The sequence below is a fragment of the Anomalospiza imberbis genome, chromosome 2 (genome assembly GCF_031753505.1).
Source record: "Anomalospiza imberbis isolate Cuckoo-Finch-1a 21T00152 chromosome 2, ASM3175350v1, whole genome shotgun sequence".
In the NCBI taxonomy this organism is placed as follows: Eukaryota; Metazoa; Chordata; class Aves; order Passeriformes; family Viduidae; genus Anomalospiza; species Anomalospiza imberbis.
Window position 1 is genome coordinate 75679836 of NC_089682.1, and position 15980 is coordinate 75695815.

Here is a 15980-nt window from a genome sequence, read left to right on the forward strand (position 1 = left end):
CATGATGTCACAAAGTGCCCCAAACAAGACCCTGGTGGTAGTTAAGTCCAGACTCCATTATCTGAAAAGCAGCAAGGAGCTAAAGTGTCTTGTGCTAGACAGCAAAATAGGATGGGTGTTAATGCAACCCTGATAATTTTCCTGGGATTTGCCATCTATCTGATGAGTTTGTTCCCAGCCACTTACTGCTCAGTACTAGTGAAAAGTCAGAGCATGTTTCGCACAGCCGAGAATGAACAGGAGGAGGAAAGCAGTCCAACAGCAGGTGAGGATGGGCTGAAGAGAGAGGATGAGAAATAAGGGGGTGGGAGAGCAGCTAAGGGCAGGAAATGAGATTAGGTATGGACACAGAAGAAAAAAAAATTTGCAAAAAGAAAATCAGAGGAGGAACAACAAGATATATGTCAAGGGGAAGTGGAGGTCAGATGATCCCTAAAGAATAGGGACCCTGAAAAGGAGTGGGGTAGCAAGGCAGACAGTGCCACAGGCCACAACAGGACAGGCCTGGGGATGGCAGTCAGGGTCAGACAAGAGGTCACCAGGGAGGTCCATGATGTTGAGACAAGTCCAAGTTCTAGGAGGAATACCAGTCAGTGAGGACCAAACCTAGTGATGGTGACCAGGATCGGACACAGTCCAGTGATGGCCCAACCCTACTCTTACAGGGGGCAGAGGACATGAGGGACACACAAGTTCAGGCCAGTTATAGATGTTAAGGCCTCTTAGATCACCTGCAGCCCTGACCGCAGCCTCCTGTCTCAGCTGTCCCCTCACACCCTACAGAGATCTGAAAGGAAAGGTCCAGGACATGCCTGGAGACCAAGTGAAATAATGAGAGAAAATAGAGTCAGACACAGTCCCATGACTACCAAGCAAGTCTGTAGTGACAGGGTGCATTCAAGGTCAAACCAGGAGGTCAATTTGCAGGTCAGGATCCACAATAGCAGGGTCCAGGCACAGCTGTGATAGAGACGGAGCTGGCGATAAGTATATTTGCAGCAGACCACAAATAGAGATCTGAGACCCAAACCAGAGCTTAAATGCAGCTCTCGGACCTATGGAATTCAGGAAAAGGCTCCAGTCAATGCTTTTAAGGGCTATTACAGCCTACTGCTATAGTCATCGCCCTGAAAAGATAAAAGAATGTATCCGGGGTAACTTTTGTAATGGAAAATACAGGAAAGGAGAGAAATATGAGATGCAAAGTGGAGTGAGGAAAAAGCAATTACTAAAAGAAAATATTTCAAAATCAGAATCACAGAAACAAGAAAAGGACAAAAGAAGCAGAGAGTGGGAAGAGGAACAAATGAAAAGCTGCTTGGGATGAAGGAGGAAATGGACATAGAGTGAAGGTGAAGAGAATTTGACAGTTTAGAAAGCAGGGAGAATAAAACAGGAGGGACGCAGAGGTAAAAAGGCTTCAAGTATGAAATAAGTGAACAAGAAGAAAGCTTATGTTGTTCCCTTTATCCCTCATTTACAGGCTGGCAGGAAATGGAGGAGTCATTTGTGGCCTCATCAACAGGGGAAGGAATGGAGGTGATTGATATGGTGGAGCATGAGGGCTCAGAGACACTGAGCAATTCAGCAGTGAAGGATCTGCTCTTGGATCTGGCTCTTCTCCTCAGGATTTTTTTTCTGTTTTTTTTTTTAATGCATGACCTAGAACTTGAAATAATTTCTGTGATCATGAATGATGACAGTTTGAACATCTACATGTGTTTCATGATCACCTACTGGACAATAACAGCTTTTCTTCACCAACCACATCCCAGGGAACTGAACAGGAGCACTGAAGACAAGGGCAAGGACCTTGTGCACATACTGAAAGTGTCTTCCTTTCTTTTTGTGAAACACAATAAATTCTCAGTAATTTCACTAATTTTTTCTAAGCCAGCCTTCCCTTCTTGCACTTCCCATATGTTCTTTGTGTAAAACCATAACAACTAATAATAAGAATTAATTCAACTCACCAATTTCACCAGTGACCCTGTCTTTTAAACAGAATATTATTAAATTCAACATGTATTGGAAGAACGAGAAAAAATAAAGTATATTCCAGGGAATTGTACCTACCCATACACTTAACAAGATAGATACCAGAAGAGTTAGACTCTTCAAAGTGCATATTGTGAGTACCTTTTGCTTTTTTTAAACACAATAAACACAGAAGCCAAATAGTTTCAGAACACTGAAATAATGTCTATATTATACACTTAGTGTTATGCAAAGTTATTTGCTATTAACATCTTAAAAAAAAACTTGTCTGGACATGCTGCTAGGAGAAAATAATTGAATGAGTGAAGGAAGAGTATACACTGTTTAAGTGGTAATGATAAGAACAAGCCAAATTTTGTTATTTTTATGATGGTAAATAAATAAAACTATTTTGAGGTATTCTTAATTATTACTTGTGAAGTTCAGCTAAGAGTATCAGACAAGTCGTGAACAGTACAAATACAGAAAAAAGATACAGGCCTGATGATAAAGCATTTGCAATCAAATAAATTTTTTTTCAGAAGCAAACACTTTATTACTATTTTGGTTAGTTAATGAAAACAAAATCTCTGAACAGTCCATTCTTGGGAAACATTTTGCTGTATATTTCAGTACTTGAAAAGGATTAACACAGTTATTTTTAAAATGCTTACATTGATAAGGGATGTTTCCACTTGCCATCATCTATTCCACAAACAATCCCCAGGCAGCCAATATAATAAGTAAAATAAAAATGTTCCCATAAACAAGAACAGTTTGAAGAGTATGCAAAATGTGTAAGTATTTTGTATACTTATTAACATCAGTAAATTTTAGAACATTGGTATAAATGTTCTAATTATGAGACCCTGAAATAGATGTAATTATTACATTGCTCTCAAGAATGTACTTTAGGCACTTCTGCTACCCCAAATCATGTTGTTTCTTACTCTGCTTTTGCTCTAAAGCAAATGAATACCTAAAATTCCGTTTCAAGTAGAAAGCAAAATCCTGCAACATCACTATGTCTTTGCTTGGATGGTAAATATTTACAAATGTAGGGAGAGAACCAGGTTCAGGATGCAGAGAAGCTCTTGGAATTCTAGTTGTTCAACCTTCAGAAACTTCTAGAGACCTTTGTGACTCTCCTATACTGCATCCTCTACCATATCCTCAACCCTAGACAAGAGGATCTTGTTGGAAAAGAAAGAGAATCTGTTCTCAGCTCCCCAGTTACCCTCCCATTAATGGGGGAGCTTTCCTCTTTTCTCTTATATCTGAGTTTTGCTGGTGAAACAAAAACAGAGCAGAGAAGGCCTCTAGTAAACGTCATTATTAAGTCACTTACCTTTCAGCCTACAAGCTGTAGCCACCGAGTCTTTCCTATCACCTGTCTCAATTTATTAGCAAAAGAAGGGAAGAGGATTCTTCCCTCTCTTGTAAGTTACATGTGGTTTGCACAGTAACCCACAGGATTTCCCCAAGAGCTGTTGTAAGATATTACCAAGTCTTACAGCTCCAGTTTATTGACTTGCCCTTCCTACAGGACTGTGAGGCTACTGGAGCAGACAGGTAAATGCACTAAACAGAGGGAATAATAATGTAACAGTCTTTCTGTTCACAACTCCTCACAAGCTGTTGCCTACTAGAAACTGGCCCGTCACCTTGCTGCCCTGGGACTTGTCACACATCTGGGACAGAGCACTGAGAGCCTTGGAGGAGATCCCCTCCTCATGAGATCAGTTTAAGAATTTCCTGGCCATCAAATGCTGAGGAAAGGCCAACAAGAAAAGGGAGGCAAAGGAGTGGATAAGAGCACCACATCACCCTAGAAGCCCTGAGAAGATGGTCGTATTTTCATGTGTGAGGCCTTCCTCTCCCTGGGATCACATCTCTCTTCCTGCTCTTCCATTCACATTACCAGATGCGGCACTTGTTTTCTGGGTTCATTGGGGATCCTCTGGGACATTGGAAGCTCTTGGAAAAGTCCTGGCTATTGCTGACAGGTCCAGAGACACGAAGTGGCAAGGGACTATGTGGATCTGTGTTCAGGGAAGACTGGAGCTTCTCTGGATCCTGGTGTCCACACATTGCCTGAAGGGAAACAAAATAGAAAAGTCAGTTTGGCTGAAAGTCCTCATGTGAACAAGACTTAGGGCTCCTCATGCCTCTGCACACGTCATAGGGTGCTGGAGAAAACATGGAAATGTGCACACATGGCTGACAACAATGGTCAGATTTTCTTCAGATTGTTTTCTCTTTCCTTAAACTTCTCTGACCCCATTTCACTCTCTGACAAGTCATCTGCACTTTTTCTATACTGCATAGTCCAGAACACAAAAAATTTAGGCCACCCTGGCTAGGCTTATGCAACCTTGGACTATATCTAAAAAAGGTGATAAAGATATCTCTGCCTGGATTCAGCTTCTTAAGTGAAATCAATGAGTGCTCATCAACAAAGGAGAGCACTTACACAAAATCCCATTACTACTCTAGAGACTCAGGGAGAATGATATGACTTTACTGGTGTTACAGTGGCAATCCAAGACTTCATTCTCATTATTTCAGTCCTTCTTTATCAACAAATGATGCAGCAGCTGCCATTTAGCCTCTAAAATGCAAATCTTACCAGCAAGGCCCAATAAGCTGGTTTTTTCATGCACTGCTCTGACTTAATAAACACACAAAACTTCTCCCTTTGCACAATTGCATGACTTATAAGGATGTGAATTTTTGAGCACAGAAATCCAACCATCTATCATGAGGAACTAGGCAGCACAGCTATGCATAGCTGCACAATTTACTGCAGCTTCCCACAGAAACAGCAAACTATGGGTGCATGTACTTCTAGTTCTTTGTCTCTAAATAACATTTGAAACACTTTTTTTCACAATCAGCCAATCACAGTGACATGACATCCAGCTATGCACCATGACAGGGAAGTGAAGGAAGGAAGGGAGGGACAGATACATGACTTTTACAGTTAGATTTCACTTTCCATGTGTGAGATTGCTCACAACAGCAAAAAAAGTACTCAGAGGCTGGCAATGAAGCCTGCTTGGTCTGCTACAACTTAATTTTGGTGGATTTCAGTGCTTTGTAAAAATATATTTGCAGACAGGCTTTTTGTTAACTTTGAGATCCATAACAGGTTAGGAGCTATAAATATGATTTTTAGCTTCTAAATAAGATTTTGGATCTCAGAGAATCATTGGTCATTCTCAGTTCTGTGAAGAGGGGGGAAAGTGATTGAATATTGAGAAAGACAAACTGTAAGGGTATGGAAGAAATGGAGAGTGAAAAAGACACTTGACTAGAATTCATTACATGAGCAAAACTGAGGTAGAAAAGTTGATCGTGGGAAAGTCCAATCTTAGGTAAATCCTCTTCTTTGTGCTTTTTCAGCCAATTCTTATAGGCCTGTGGAGAGATAAAATAGATAATTATAAATATTCCTTAGAGAGTACCACAAGCTGATGTCTTCTGTCATGAAATCTATCAATCTAATATATATTTAATAAATTAGCAAGTTTGTATCTCTCTCCTCATTCTGAGGCTCTCTGCTGCTGGCCATGCCCTTAATAAATCTAAAGTGGGAGAATACAACATAATTACTTTCCTTACGATTTCAGATGCTACTACATAGATACTAATACACACATTGTCATAGGATGTGGTAATTACATTATGAGAGAATGAAAATTATTTACCAAAAAATCACGAATATTTGACTATAAATTAAAGACTTTCTGCCTCCCAATGTTCTTCATGAAAGAATGTAACAAGCACCATTTTAGACCTAGGGATCTCACACCACTCTCAGCAGTTAAACTGAAGTACTGCATGAGGAAACAAAAAATTCTCTCTAAAGTACTGCTGAAAGCATTGTTATAGAGTCATTTCACCATCACACAAAATTCTGTTTCATGTCTCAGCCTACGTCCTCAAGCATAACATAAGCATATTTACAATAGCATGCTTTTGTATGCATGATATAAGCAGGGAAGTAAAGGTGGTGAAGGGGAGAAGTTGTCTTACATGGACATATTGAGGCTATGTGCAAAGTTTTGTGAGGAACTTCTCTCTGAACTAACAGAGGACATGCTGGGCTCATGCTCCACTGGCACAGGTGTGCAAGAAATCTGGAACTGGAGCGGGACATGGAGAGAGGAGCAGCAGGGCAATCTTGTGTGTTATGTCGTGAGACTGTGAGATTGCAGAAGTAAATCACAATACCTGGTAAGCGACAGCGAGCCCTCCAGTGTCAGCTGTATTCTCCAACAGTGTGAAGGTGCCATTGACATTAAAGCTGTAGCTTTCATACTGCTCAACTAAGCAGTCTGTAGAGCTTTGTAGTGCACTCCTGTTGCATGCAGGACAGCCCTCAGGCAACACTGTGGGGGAAAAAAGTCCTACAAGTAAAGCTATTTATGGCATTCACCTGTGTTCCTCATACTAATCACTGATTATTCCTTGTAGCCAGCATGGACTGAAATATGTTTTCCTTAAGTTCATCTACCTTAATAATATATGTATATATTGATGTAAGGACTAGGATTTCAGATCCTCTAAGGGGAAGTACCAGTGGGACCTAGAAGAACAAATGAAGACACTACAGACAGTACCCACCATAACCATAGAATGAGTGAAGAATTTCATGCGCCATGAAGACCCCGATGGCTCCAAAATTCACAGCGCTGAAAAATAAAGATGAAAAGAGTGCTTTTGGAAAGAAAAAGAGGGCAGAGGAGCATTCTTTATAGCCACTGAGCACAACCATGTGCTCCACAGGAGCGTTCTACTCTGGGACTACACAGAAACCCTTTCTATGTATTGTAACTCAGGCATGTAAAAGTGCAAATACAAGTGCAAATTATCCTACCTATGCTTCAAATTGTACTATAGGCTTACTTCAATGTATTTGTTGCTAATAAGCCATCATAACAATGAAGAGCATATGAATGAGATTCTTACTTTGTTAGCTGTAGTGACAAGTATTGCTGATGTTGATATATGTACTTATTGAACCTCTACTGTCTGAACTGCTGCACAAACAGCAACTACAATGGTAACTATACAAAAGCAGGATGTTTGGAGAAGCAATCTTGCAACTTTTGTCTAGTGAGAAGGGATACATAAAATTGGCAATGCAAATTAAAATCATGATGTTTTGACTGCAATCACTCTGGTCTAGCATTGGCAATCTTGCTACAAGCAAGAGGTTGCCCTAGAAACCCCCAGTAGCTCTTTTCAAATGGAATTTCTATGGTTCTATGCAATGAATTTACAGATACTCTCACAAGGAAGAGAACACTGAAAATGCATTTCCATTATATGAAATTATGGGCTCATTCTTTCTTCCCATGCACTGATTAACACTGCTGAAGCATTACATTTTCATACTAGATCATTATTCCATCACTGGGAACTCAGTCGGAGCTCTATAGCTGACAATTTATAACTTTTACCCAGAGAAGCTGTGGATGCCCCACCCTTGGAATTGTTCAGGGCCAGGCTGGATGGAGCTGTGAGCAACCTGGCCTAGGGGAAGGTGTCCCTGCCCATGGCAGGGGGATGGAACTAGACAATCTTTAAAGGTTGCTTCCAACCCCAACCTTTTTTATGATTCTATAACAATTGCATTTCTTGGCTGAGTTCTTATTTTAAAAATTATCCTCACAGTCACCTGAATTGGCTTTTGCCAGTAAAGTTTAAACTTTGGAGCATCATCTGAGAAAATGCTATTGTACCAACTCATCGAAAGCTGATCAAGTTTTACTTATGAGTCTACTCAGCTGAGGTGACAGTGAGAAAAATGTACTTTACTAGCACTGAACACAAAAGGAATAAGAAGGCATAGACGCTTTTTCACAGAGAAATAATATAGTGACAGCCCATACCACTGGAAAAAAATATTTTCTACTATTCTTTTGAGAATATCCTTTTCTTCATACTATAATAAATTAAATACTGCAAGCCCTAGAAGACCACCACCAAGAAAATAATTAGTTTTAACTGAAACATGTTTCTTTTGAACTTCAGCCTTTTGCCACAATGTGAGCTTATTTTTCAGTACAATGGTATTAGGACAAGTATCTCTCCACTACAGGCAAAAAGAACATAGAATTAATTGTTTACAGTCAACTGTTTGGAGTGCTTTTGTTATCAGAAAAAATATTGCTTAAGCAATCTGTTCCATATGATGAAAGGACAGAAGCAGAGGAGTATGGTCTACAGAGGTATTGTTATTGCAAGGGAAGACTCAGAGATAAAATCTATTTGCTTAGTAGAAAGGGTTTCTTAAAAAAAAAGAACTGTGTTACATTTGAAAAAGACTTCTGACAAGAAGTTGCTCTGTGAGGCTCCTATTTTCTCTGGGTTAGATTTCAGGAATCCTTGGAATTTAGAAAATGAGAGGCAGAGGTGGAATGTCTTCTTTGCAGTTAACCTACATGTGACTTCTGCCTCTTTGCTCTGGAGTAATATCTTTGTATTAGTTCAGTTTCACCTAGATCCTGATTTTTCTTCAGCAGAGTCAATGATCACTCTCTCTCAGAATGCATCAAGCAGTATCCATCTGGCTTAAAAAAAACTGGGCTTCCCCCCTTTCCTGTGTCTTTCTGGGATGCAGTGAGAAAAAGAAATTAAGGACAGACCACCTGCTAAGATTCCTCCTGGAAGCATGGTGCAGCCCAGGGAACACATTCAGCTTGCACCTCTGAAGCCCCTCCATACCTGGGAAACTCCATGTGGAAAAAAGGACTGCGGAACATTCCAGCTGGAAAGACCACCATGTGGTGACTTATTGAATAGTACGAATGCACACTCCAGGGGTGCACATGCCAGCTAGAAGCAAAATAAAAAGAGAAATTAGAGAATGTATTAACTCCTTATCTCACACTTTGATCCTTCACTGAGCTTGCAAAAATAGCTCAACTGTTCACACAGCATCAGCACATGATGAAGTTCACATTCTCTAGAGTTACAGGTGTTTGAAATGAATCTTCAGTTGTTTACAGATGGTCAGAACTAATAGCTTAGTTTTCATAGACATTCTCCCTCACAATTTCCCTGTCAAGTAAATTGGGATTAGTAACCTCCTATGAAGTCGTGCATAGAATACTCTGCAGGAGGTGTAAGGCCCTAAGCCCATCTGTCAATGCTGCCTTCTTTCTGAAGCATCCTATGTCCTGCCTTTGAGGTGACTCCACCAGCATGCACCAGCAACAGTGCCTTGCTGTTGGCTTTGTTAAGAAGTCCAGGAGAATCAGCTATCCCCATTAATTAAGGGTTAATGGTCAAAAAAGTGGATTTTTTTCAGGGGGCTGGTGCTCTTTTCACAATGGTGGGACTTTGGTAGCATTGCTCAGGCTCCATGAAGGACAGCCTGCCAGATTCAAGGTTTCTTTAAAGCAGGATGCAGTGATGCAGACTTGCAGCAACACTGAGAACTGGTGAAACCACTTTCAGAGGTACTGAATTCAATTCTGCCCACTATCTCCCACCTGCCCTTCCTCCTCTTCCACAGTAAAAGAGAGATATAGACGTACAGTTATCACAGTTCTGAGCAACCTGCTCTAACTAATCCTGCTTTGAGCAGGAGGATTGGACTAGGTGATCTCCACAGGTCCCTTCCAACCTCAGCTGGTTCACAAGCATGTGATTTGGTTATATTTTTCACATCACTATCTGACTTACTTTTTCTGTGGGTTATGCTGAAGGAGCTTCAGGTAGGAATTTTCCCTCAGTACTTTCAAGCAAGCCACCACATTGAGGAAAAAAGTGTCTTCATTTATCTCCAGCTGAGGGAAGAGACAGGGAATGTGACTCTCATAGGGCACAAGTGAAGAATGAATTAACAATTCAGGAAAAGAAAAAATGAGAAAAAGAAAAGTCCCATGGATCAAGAAAAGGTTAATCAAAAGAGAAACCAATGGGATACTTGTAGTTTTTTTTCCCCTCCCATTTCTAAAGACCTTCAATTTCAGATATGACAGGAATGTTATCTGAAAGCCAAACAGAATATACAAACAGGTAAAAAATTACTTTTATCAGGCCAGCCACTCTAAAAAGGAGACAGTATAGGCAACAATATAGAAGCAACGGATAAAGTTTCTGTGGTCCCATATGTTCCCAAAAAATGAACTGTAGGAAATACGCTCCACAAATCATAGCCTCTTTTGTAAGCAGACAAGATAGCAGTTGATACAGGTAAGCTGCCAATTATGAGGCAGGCATGATTACATTATATAGCTCACATTCTGGTATTCCAGGTTCACTTTGTCAGTCTGGAGTATGTGAGCTGGATAACCAATCTCCACTTGTAGTTTGGATACCTAAAATAATAACAAACAAACAAACAAACGTAAAGAAACTTGATCAGTTTCTGAGGCTTTACATTCTGCAAGTCCTTTTAAAGGCTATTTCTAACCAATGTAAGCATGATCTGTGAGTCAGCTGTTCAAAAGGACAGCTACTCTGTTTCAGGAAGATGTCTTGTTCTGCTGCTCTGCTTTCTCAACTCTACAACATGAGGCCTAATGTTGTTCTATTCTTTTTCTTTCTATTGTCTTCTGCCATTCAGCTTTTTAGCTTTTAACCTTACTAGATGTATAGAACTGAATTGTATCTCAAAAAAATTAATTCAGAGTATTCACGGACAGATAAAAACTGAGCCGCTCTATGCCTACCCGTCAGGGTATGTACCCATGCATGCTGGCACTTATAAAACCACCTCCAATTTCTACTATGAATAAGACATCTGTTTAAGACTGTGTGCCTGTAGAAGCAGGTAGGAATACATAAAGGCGTAGGTCTCTTCCATTCCTTCTCCAGAGGCTTCAGGGAAAGGAAGGCCTCAGTAATTTCTGCCTTCTGCACGCACCAAGGCTTTAGCATTTTGCCGAGTCTGTTCATCCATCCACTCCACCTGATCCAGGCGGTCACAGAGGGCATCTTGGATCACAGAGAACATCTGCTCAGCCTGCCATGGAGAAAAGAAGGCATGGTCACAACTGCACAAAAATATTGCTCACTCTTAGCTACCATCTCCCCATGTTCTAGCAATTCAACCACAGAATAACTGGGGGAAAATTCCATTTTTTGTGTGTGTGATAAAAGAGAAGATTTCATTTTCTACAGTGATTTAGCATTAGGCTATCTGGCATCCAGTTTTTCCTCACAGGGCTCACCATTCTCTCCCAACACCTTTTCATCTGGCCTCTCACAGGAACTAAGAGGGAGACAATTCCTTCTCATTCAGTATTGAATAATTGTCCCCCTCTTGAGCAAAATGAAAATTCAGTATCCACAAGTATTTCTTGCTGGTGTCTCCCTTTCCAAAATTATGGCAATCTGAGTCAACCCTTTTCAAAATTACACTTTATTCATTAAAATGTATGCATCCCTACATGTAGTCTTGGTTTTCTTATTAGCTTTTCTTGGTGTTATTTACTCTTGCCACCTTATAGACTTCAAACTCTGCTAAACCAGGTGCTACACTAACTTTCCTCAAAAAAAAAAAAAAAAAAGAACTCTGACCATCACAGGATGAAAAAATCAGGAATCTTTTCCACATTACAGGCAAGTGTTTTTTTTACTGTGGATCCACTCAGAATGTTTTCATATGATTGTTTAGTGTCTTTGCACTTGAAAATCTTACTGAGACATAACTCATTGGTGATGAATACTGTTAACACTCTTATTCCAGGGAGTATACAGAGATTGTATGCATTTGTAGGGCTGTCATAGCTATTCGTGCTGTACATATGACTTTTGTAACAGTTGAGACAAAGATAATAGCTGGTATTTAGCAGTGATTATTCTAAAATGACACCAATGTCTGTTCCAACATATTCCCAAAAAAGGAGGGGAAGTGCATAAGCAGAGGAACAAAAGATAGGAAACCTACAGATTATTTTGCTGCCTTGATGTCTTAAGGTGGCATGTCAAAAAAGAAAGAGGTGAATCTGAATTCTGCTTAGGGGTTAAGATGATGAATACCTACAAATTTCTTGGTCTGCTCGGGGAAAATCTCTTGCACAATCATCTTCCCTAGAACTGGCTCAAAGAAAGAGCTGGTATCAGTCAAGCACTTCCTCCAGCGCTCAGCTGGGATCTATAGGAACAAAGAAGTAGAGACACATGAGAGTGAGAACAAAGGACTAGGAAATCAGTGAAATGATATGTGTGGACAGTAGCACTGTCTAAAATTGACAGCAGTGAATAAGTAATGTAGTTCTATTTAAGCTAGCTAGTGCAGTAAACATTTCTAGTAAAATACTGATTTCCTTATGATGTACTCCACTTACTTTCCCTCAAGATGCAGATTTGTCTATTAGCAGAGAAAAAGCCAGAGAAGAAAGGTGACCATCTATATATTTTTCCCTACTCCAAAATACAGTACACTCAGCTTTCTAAACTTCTAAGGGTCATATCTACTCACATATTTCTTTTGAGAAAAAAGAAGCACTTAATGACCATGAGAGAGTAGTTTTTCTCCCCAGATCTAAGAAACTGCATTCATTTAAGGTATCAAGAGAACATTCAGAAGGCATGAGCTACAGTGTTCAGCTGTTGGGGAGGCTGAAGAAACTGATGAAAGGCTAACTCACCATTCTAGATCCCATTTTTCCATAAAGGATCTTATACAGCTCCAGGCGTGCATCTTGGAATTGACTGTCAAGGGCTGGGGAGAGATTCCCAACCAGACAAACAATCATATAAATGTGAAGGACCCTGTAGACAGAAGATCGAAGGCTGGTAACCATAAACACAGAAGCGAGGCAAGTGTCAGAGGAGTAACTTAAGGCAGAGAAATCCTAGGAACCTGAACAATGACAACAAAGAACTCTGAACAGAATACACCTGGGGCTATCAAAGAGGGATGATTGACATGAGTCGAATACAGAAACTCCCCAAAACACTGTGGAGACTTAAGGGGTAACTCCCTGCTGGGGCACAGGATTCTTTATGGGAAGTTGGAGATGGATACTTTTTAGGACTGGGTGAAACATACAGAATATTGTGAAAGGTCTGTGGGATTATGTAAGATTTATGATGGCATGTTTATGGGAAGGACCAAAGGCAGAAAAAGGGAAGGATCATGGTAGACTGGGAGAATATATGTGGGAAAATGGAGAGGAAAGCTGATAAGAGGGAATGATTGAGTGTAAACTTGTGCTTGTCAGGGTCTCTGCCTGACTGAGTCCTGCACATGGTAACCAGGATTTGTCCTCCTAACTTATTAAATGCTATTGTTAAGTAACATTCTACTCACTGTGTGTGAAGATGGAACTGAATGCTGGAGAGATGACAAGTCAGAGAGTTGACTACTAGAGGGACTTTGGATCCAGCTAGCTTCTGGAGAGAGCAGCAGTCTGAGAGCTGGCTATTGGGAATACTAGTGGTTGGGTGGAGCTACTGAAGAGACCTGATAGTATAGGTGTGTTTGTAACAGGAAGACACCAGAGTATCAGCAACCAAAATAGGGCTGAAAGACTCAGGGGATCATATATTCATGTGATATATCTAAGTGGACACCAGGAGATCTTGGCCAGCTTCTTGACAGACTGAATACCCAAGACCAGCTATTGGAGTGAGCCACATCATGCATGTGCACACACATATTTCACTAGTATAGACCAATCCTGATCAGCTGGAGCTGAGGAATAGAATCAGTCTGTGTTCACTGAGGAATAGAATCAGTCTGTGTTCATGTTGGTATGAGTGCTATGGGTGGATGGGTGCCAGTCAAGACACTGTGCTCATTCTCTGTGTGACACACATAAATATATTATTTTATATGTGTGTTCATACATGGTGCATGAATGTGCAAACCTATTGGGAATATATGCCAAGCTATAGCACTGGCCAAACCTGTGGATATAAAGCCACAGCAGCCTTGCAATTGTTAGACTACTGGATTCAGCAGCCTCTAACACAGCAGCCTCTAATCTATTAAACTTATGATATTTGAAGAAAATATTTCTTGGGGCATGAATAACTGCAACCATAGATATTGACTCCTACCTTCCCTTGTGCCATTTTTCAATGAGCTGTGACATGTTGCTTAAGTAATCCATGTCATGCACTGCAATTGGCTGAGAGAGGTTCATTGGCACGGGATGGAAGACAGCCTTGAGACACGCCAGCCAGTCAATAGCAGGTGCCTTTTCCTGCAAGTAAAACCAAGCTTACATGCTGAACTATGAATTTAAACTGGCTCACAAGAAATAATAGGGAAACCAGGATAGTCTTCCCAATAATGTTAAGGGATACTTTCCACAAGTTAAATTGTTTTTATAATGTGCATCTTGAAGAGGAGAACTGACTTTTTTAAAGAGAATTAGCACTGGGGAGGGTAAAGTTGTGGGCCTGAAAAAACGCTGTCAATAAAAGACCATAAGTTACTGGGCTATTTAAAGCTCAACAGGCTCCAAGTGTAATTTGCAAGACCATGGCATTTAAACACAGCATCTCATATCTCTTTTGATCTGGATCTTCAGAATGAAGACATGAATGTCACATGTAACTGTGTTGCTCAAGCTTTAAGGCATGGGTACCTGTAGCTCCCTAATGGTAGTGTGAAAGAACAGCATCCCCCTCTGCTGTCTTTTCTGCAGTGGAGTGACAAATCGCTGGAGGTTAGAGATGAAGGACAAGGTCAAGGAAAAGGAGTCAGGGGGACCATCCTCTGTCCTTCCAAGTAGAACCCCCAATTTCTTCAAATACGAAAGATACACACGGAGAACCTGCAATACAGAGCATATCTTCAATGGAAGATACATGTCTAAAAAATAGTCACTCCATCCATCCATCCATCCATCCATCCATCCATCCATCCATCCATCTTGACCATATAAACTTCAGTCTCTCAAAAATACTGCTGACCAGCCCCATCCCTAAAACTGGTTTCTTGCTGCAACATCCTTATGTAATTGCTCATGTGGAATACCCTTTGCCAAGTACAATTCCTCTCTCAGTGAAGAACAGTGAATTCCCAAATGATTCTTCTTGTCACAGCTCTCAATTACTTCAAATACTACAATAACTTAAGAGATGTAGGCCTGCCATCTCTGGAGTCAGAGGAGAGAAATTCGGTGATATAATGAGGCAGTATTTTAATGGACAGAAAAAGTCAACTTCTTGTTTCTATCTTCATGAGGTTTCAGAGGAATGCTTATGATAGCTCAGGAGTTTTTTTGAGGATTTTTCTGAAAGGCTCAGATTGAGAAACTGACATAACTCAGTTTTTATGAAGTTCAGAAATGACAAAGTTCATTTTGTCACAATGTCCCAAGGTCAAAGAACTTCCTCCCCCAACATATGTTCAAACACTTTAAAATAAGCTGAAAAATGCTAGCTATCCCTCCCTGCAGTACACAAATTTTGTTATAAAGCCTTATTTTGGACAAAAACATTTTTTAAAAAACATTCATTCAAGGCAAAAACTAAAAGGAAGCCCAGCTTCAGATTACTTAGAAAATAGAAATTAAAATTGTAATTATAACATTCTAAACGAAAAGTTTTAAACCTGACAGGTAAATTGGGTTACATTTTATAATCTATCCTTTGGAAAAGCTGAGTTTCATAAACAGCTCTTTCTGGAGGCATTTTCAGAGGTCACTGACCGTAACCCATGGAAACAGACCACTCTGAACCAGGAGGCAATTCAAGGAGATCCCTGCATCAAATAGCTATTTTTACCTTTCTTCAGCCTCTGATATGTTACCTCAAGATAATTTTTCTCTTTGAATTCACTCTCAAGTGGAATATCAAACTCAGGATGGTCAATCTGCAAAAAGGAGTAAAGAAAAAACTTAATTTTCAGAAATGCAAATGTGAGGATATTTTGGTATTTTCTGTATCATGGAATTTGAAATGCTATTAACTTGCTTTTACTTTTGGAAAATGTTTCCTCAGTTCTTCAAAGAAGGACACCGGCTTAACTTGAGCAAGCCTTGGTCTGACTCTTTACTCACAGTGCTTCCTTGATAATGCTC

At 40.2% G+C, this 15980-nt stretch overlaps 1 protein-coding gene and 1 long non-coding RNA gene across 10 annotated transcripts in view; one reads left to right on the plus strand and one right to left on the minus strand.

Annotated features, from left to right (window-relative positions):
- The first annotated feature begins 49 nt into the window (after positions 1–49).
- On the plus strand, positions 50–3164 carry LOC137469800 (uncharacterized). The gene is made up of 2 exons (XR_010996677.1): positions 50–265; positions 1484–3164. It is a non-coding gene; the product is annotated as an uncharacterized lncRNA (long non-coding RNA).
- The window catches only part of KEL (Kell metallo-endopeptidase (Kell blood group)), a 46047-nt gene continuing 32452 nt past the window's right edge, over positions 2386–15980 (minus strand). For all 9 annotated transcript variants that reach the window (XM_068182852.1, XM_068182851.1, XM_068182857.1 and 6 more), the window contains 13 exons: positions 15710–15772; positions 14541–14729; positions 14008–14153; positions 12591–12714; positions 11984–12094; positions 10862–10960; positions 10236–10313; positions 9676–9779; positions 8713–8823; positions 6607–6674; positions 6214–6371; positions 5305–5397; positions 2386–4071 (listed from right to left, as the gene is read on the minus strand). In XM_068182852.1, coding sequence (XP_068038953.1) covers positions 3895–4071; positions 5305–5397; positions 6214–6371; positions 6607–6674; positions 8713–8823; positions 9676–9779; positions 10236–10313; positions 10862–10960; positions 11984–12094; positions 12591–12714; positions 14008–14153; positions 14541–14729; positions 15710–15772 — 1521 coding nt within the window. In that variant the 3' untranslated portion in view covers positions 2386–3894. The remainder of the gene's footprint in view (positions 4072–5304; positions 5398–6213; positions 6372–6606; positions 6675–8712; positions 8824–9675; positions 9780–10235; positions 10314–10861; positions 10961–11983; positions 12095–12590; positions 12715–14007; positions 14154–14540; positions 14730–15709; positions 15773–15980) is intronic.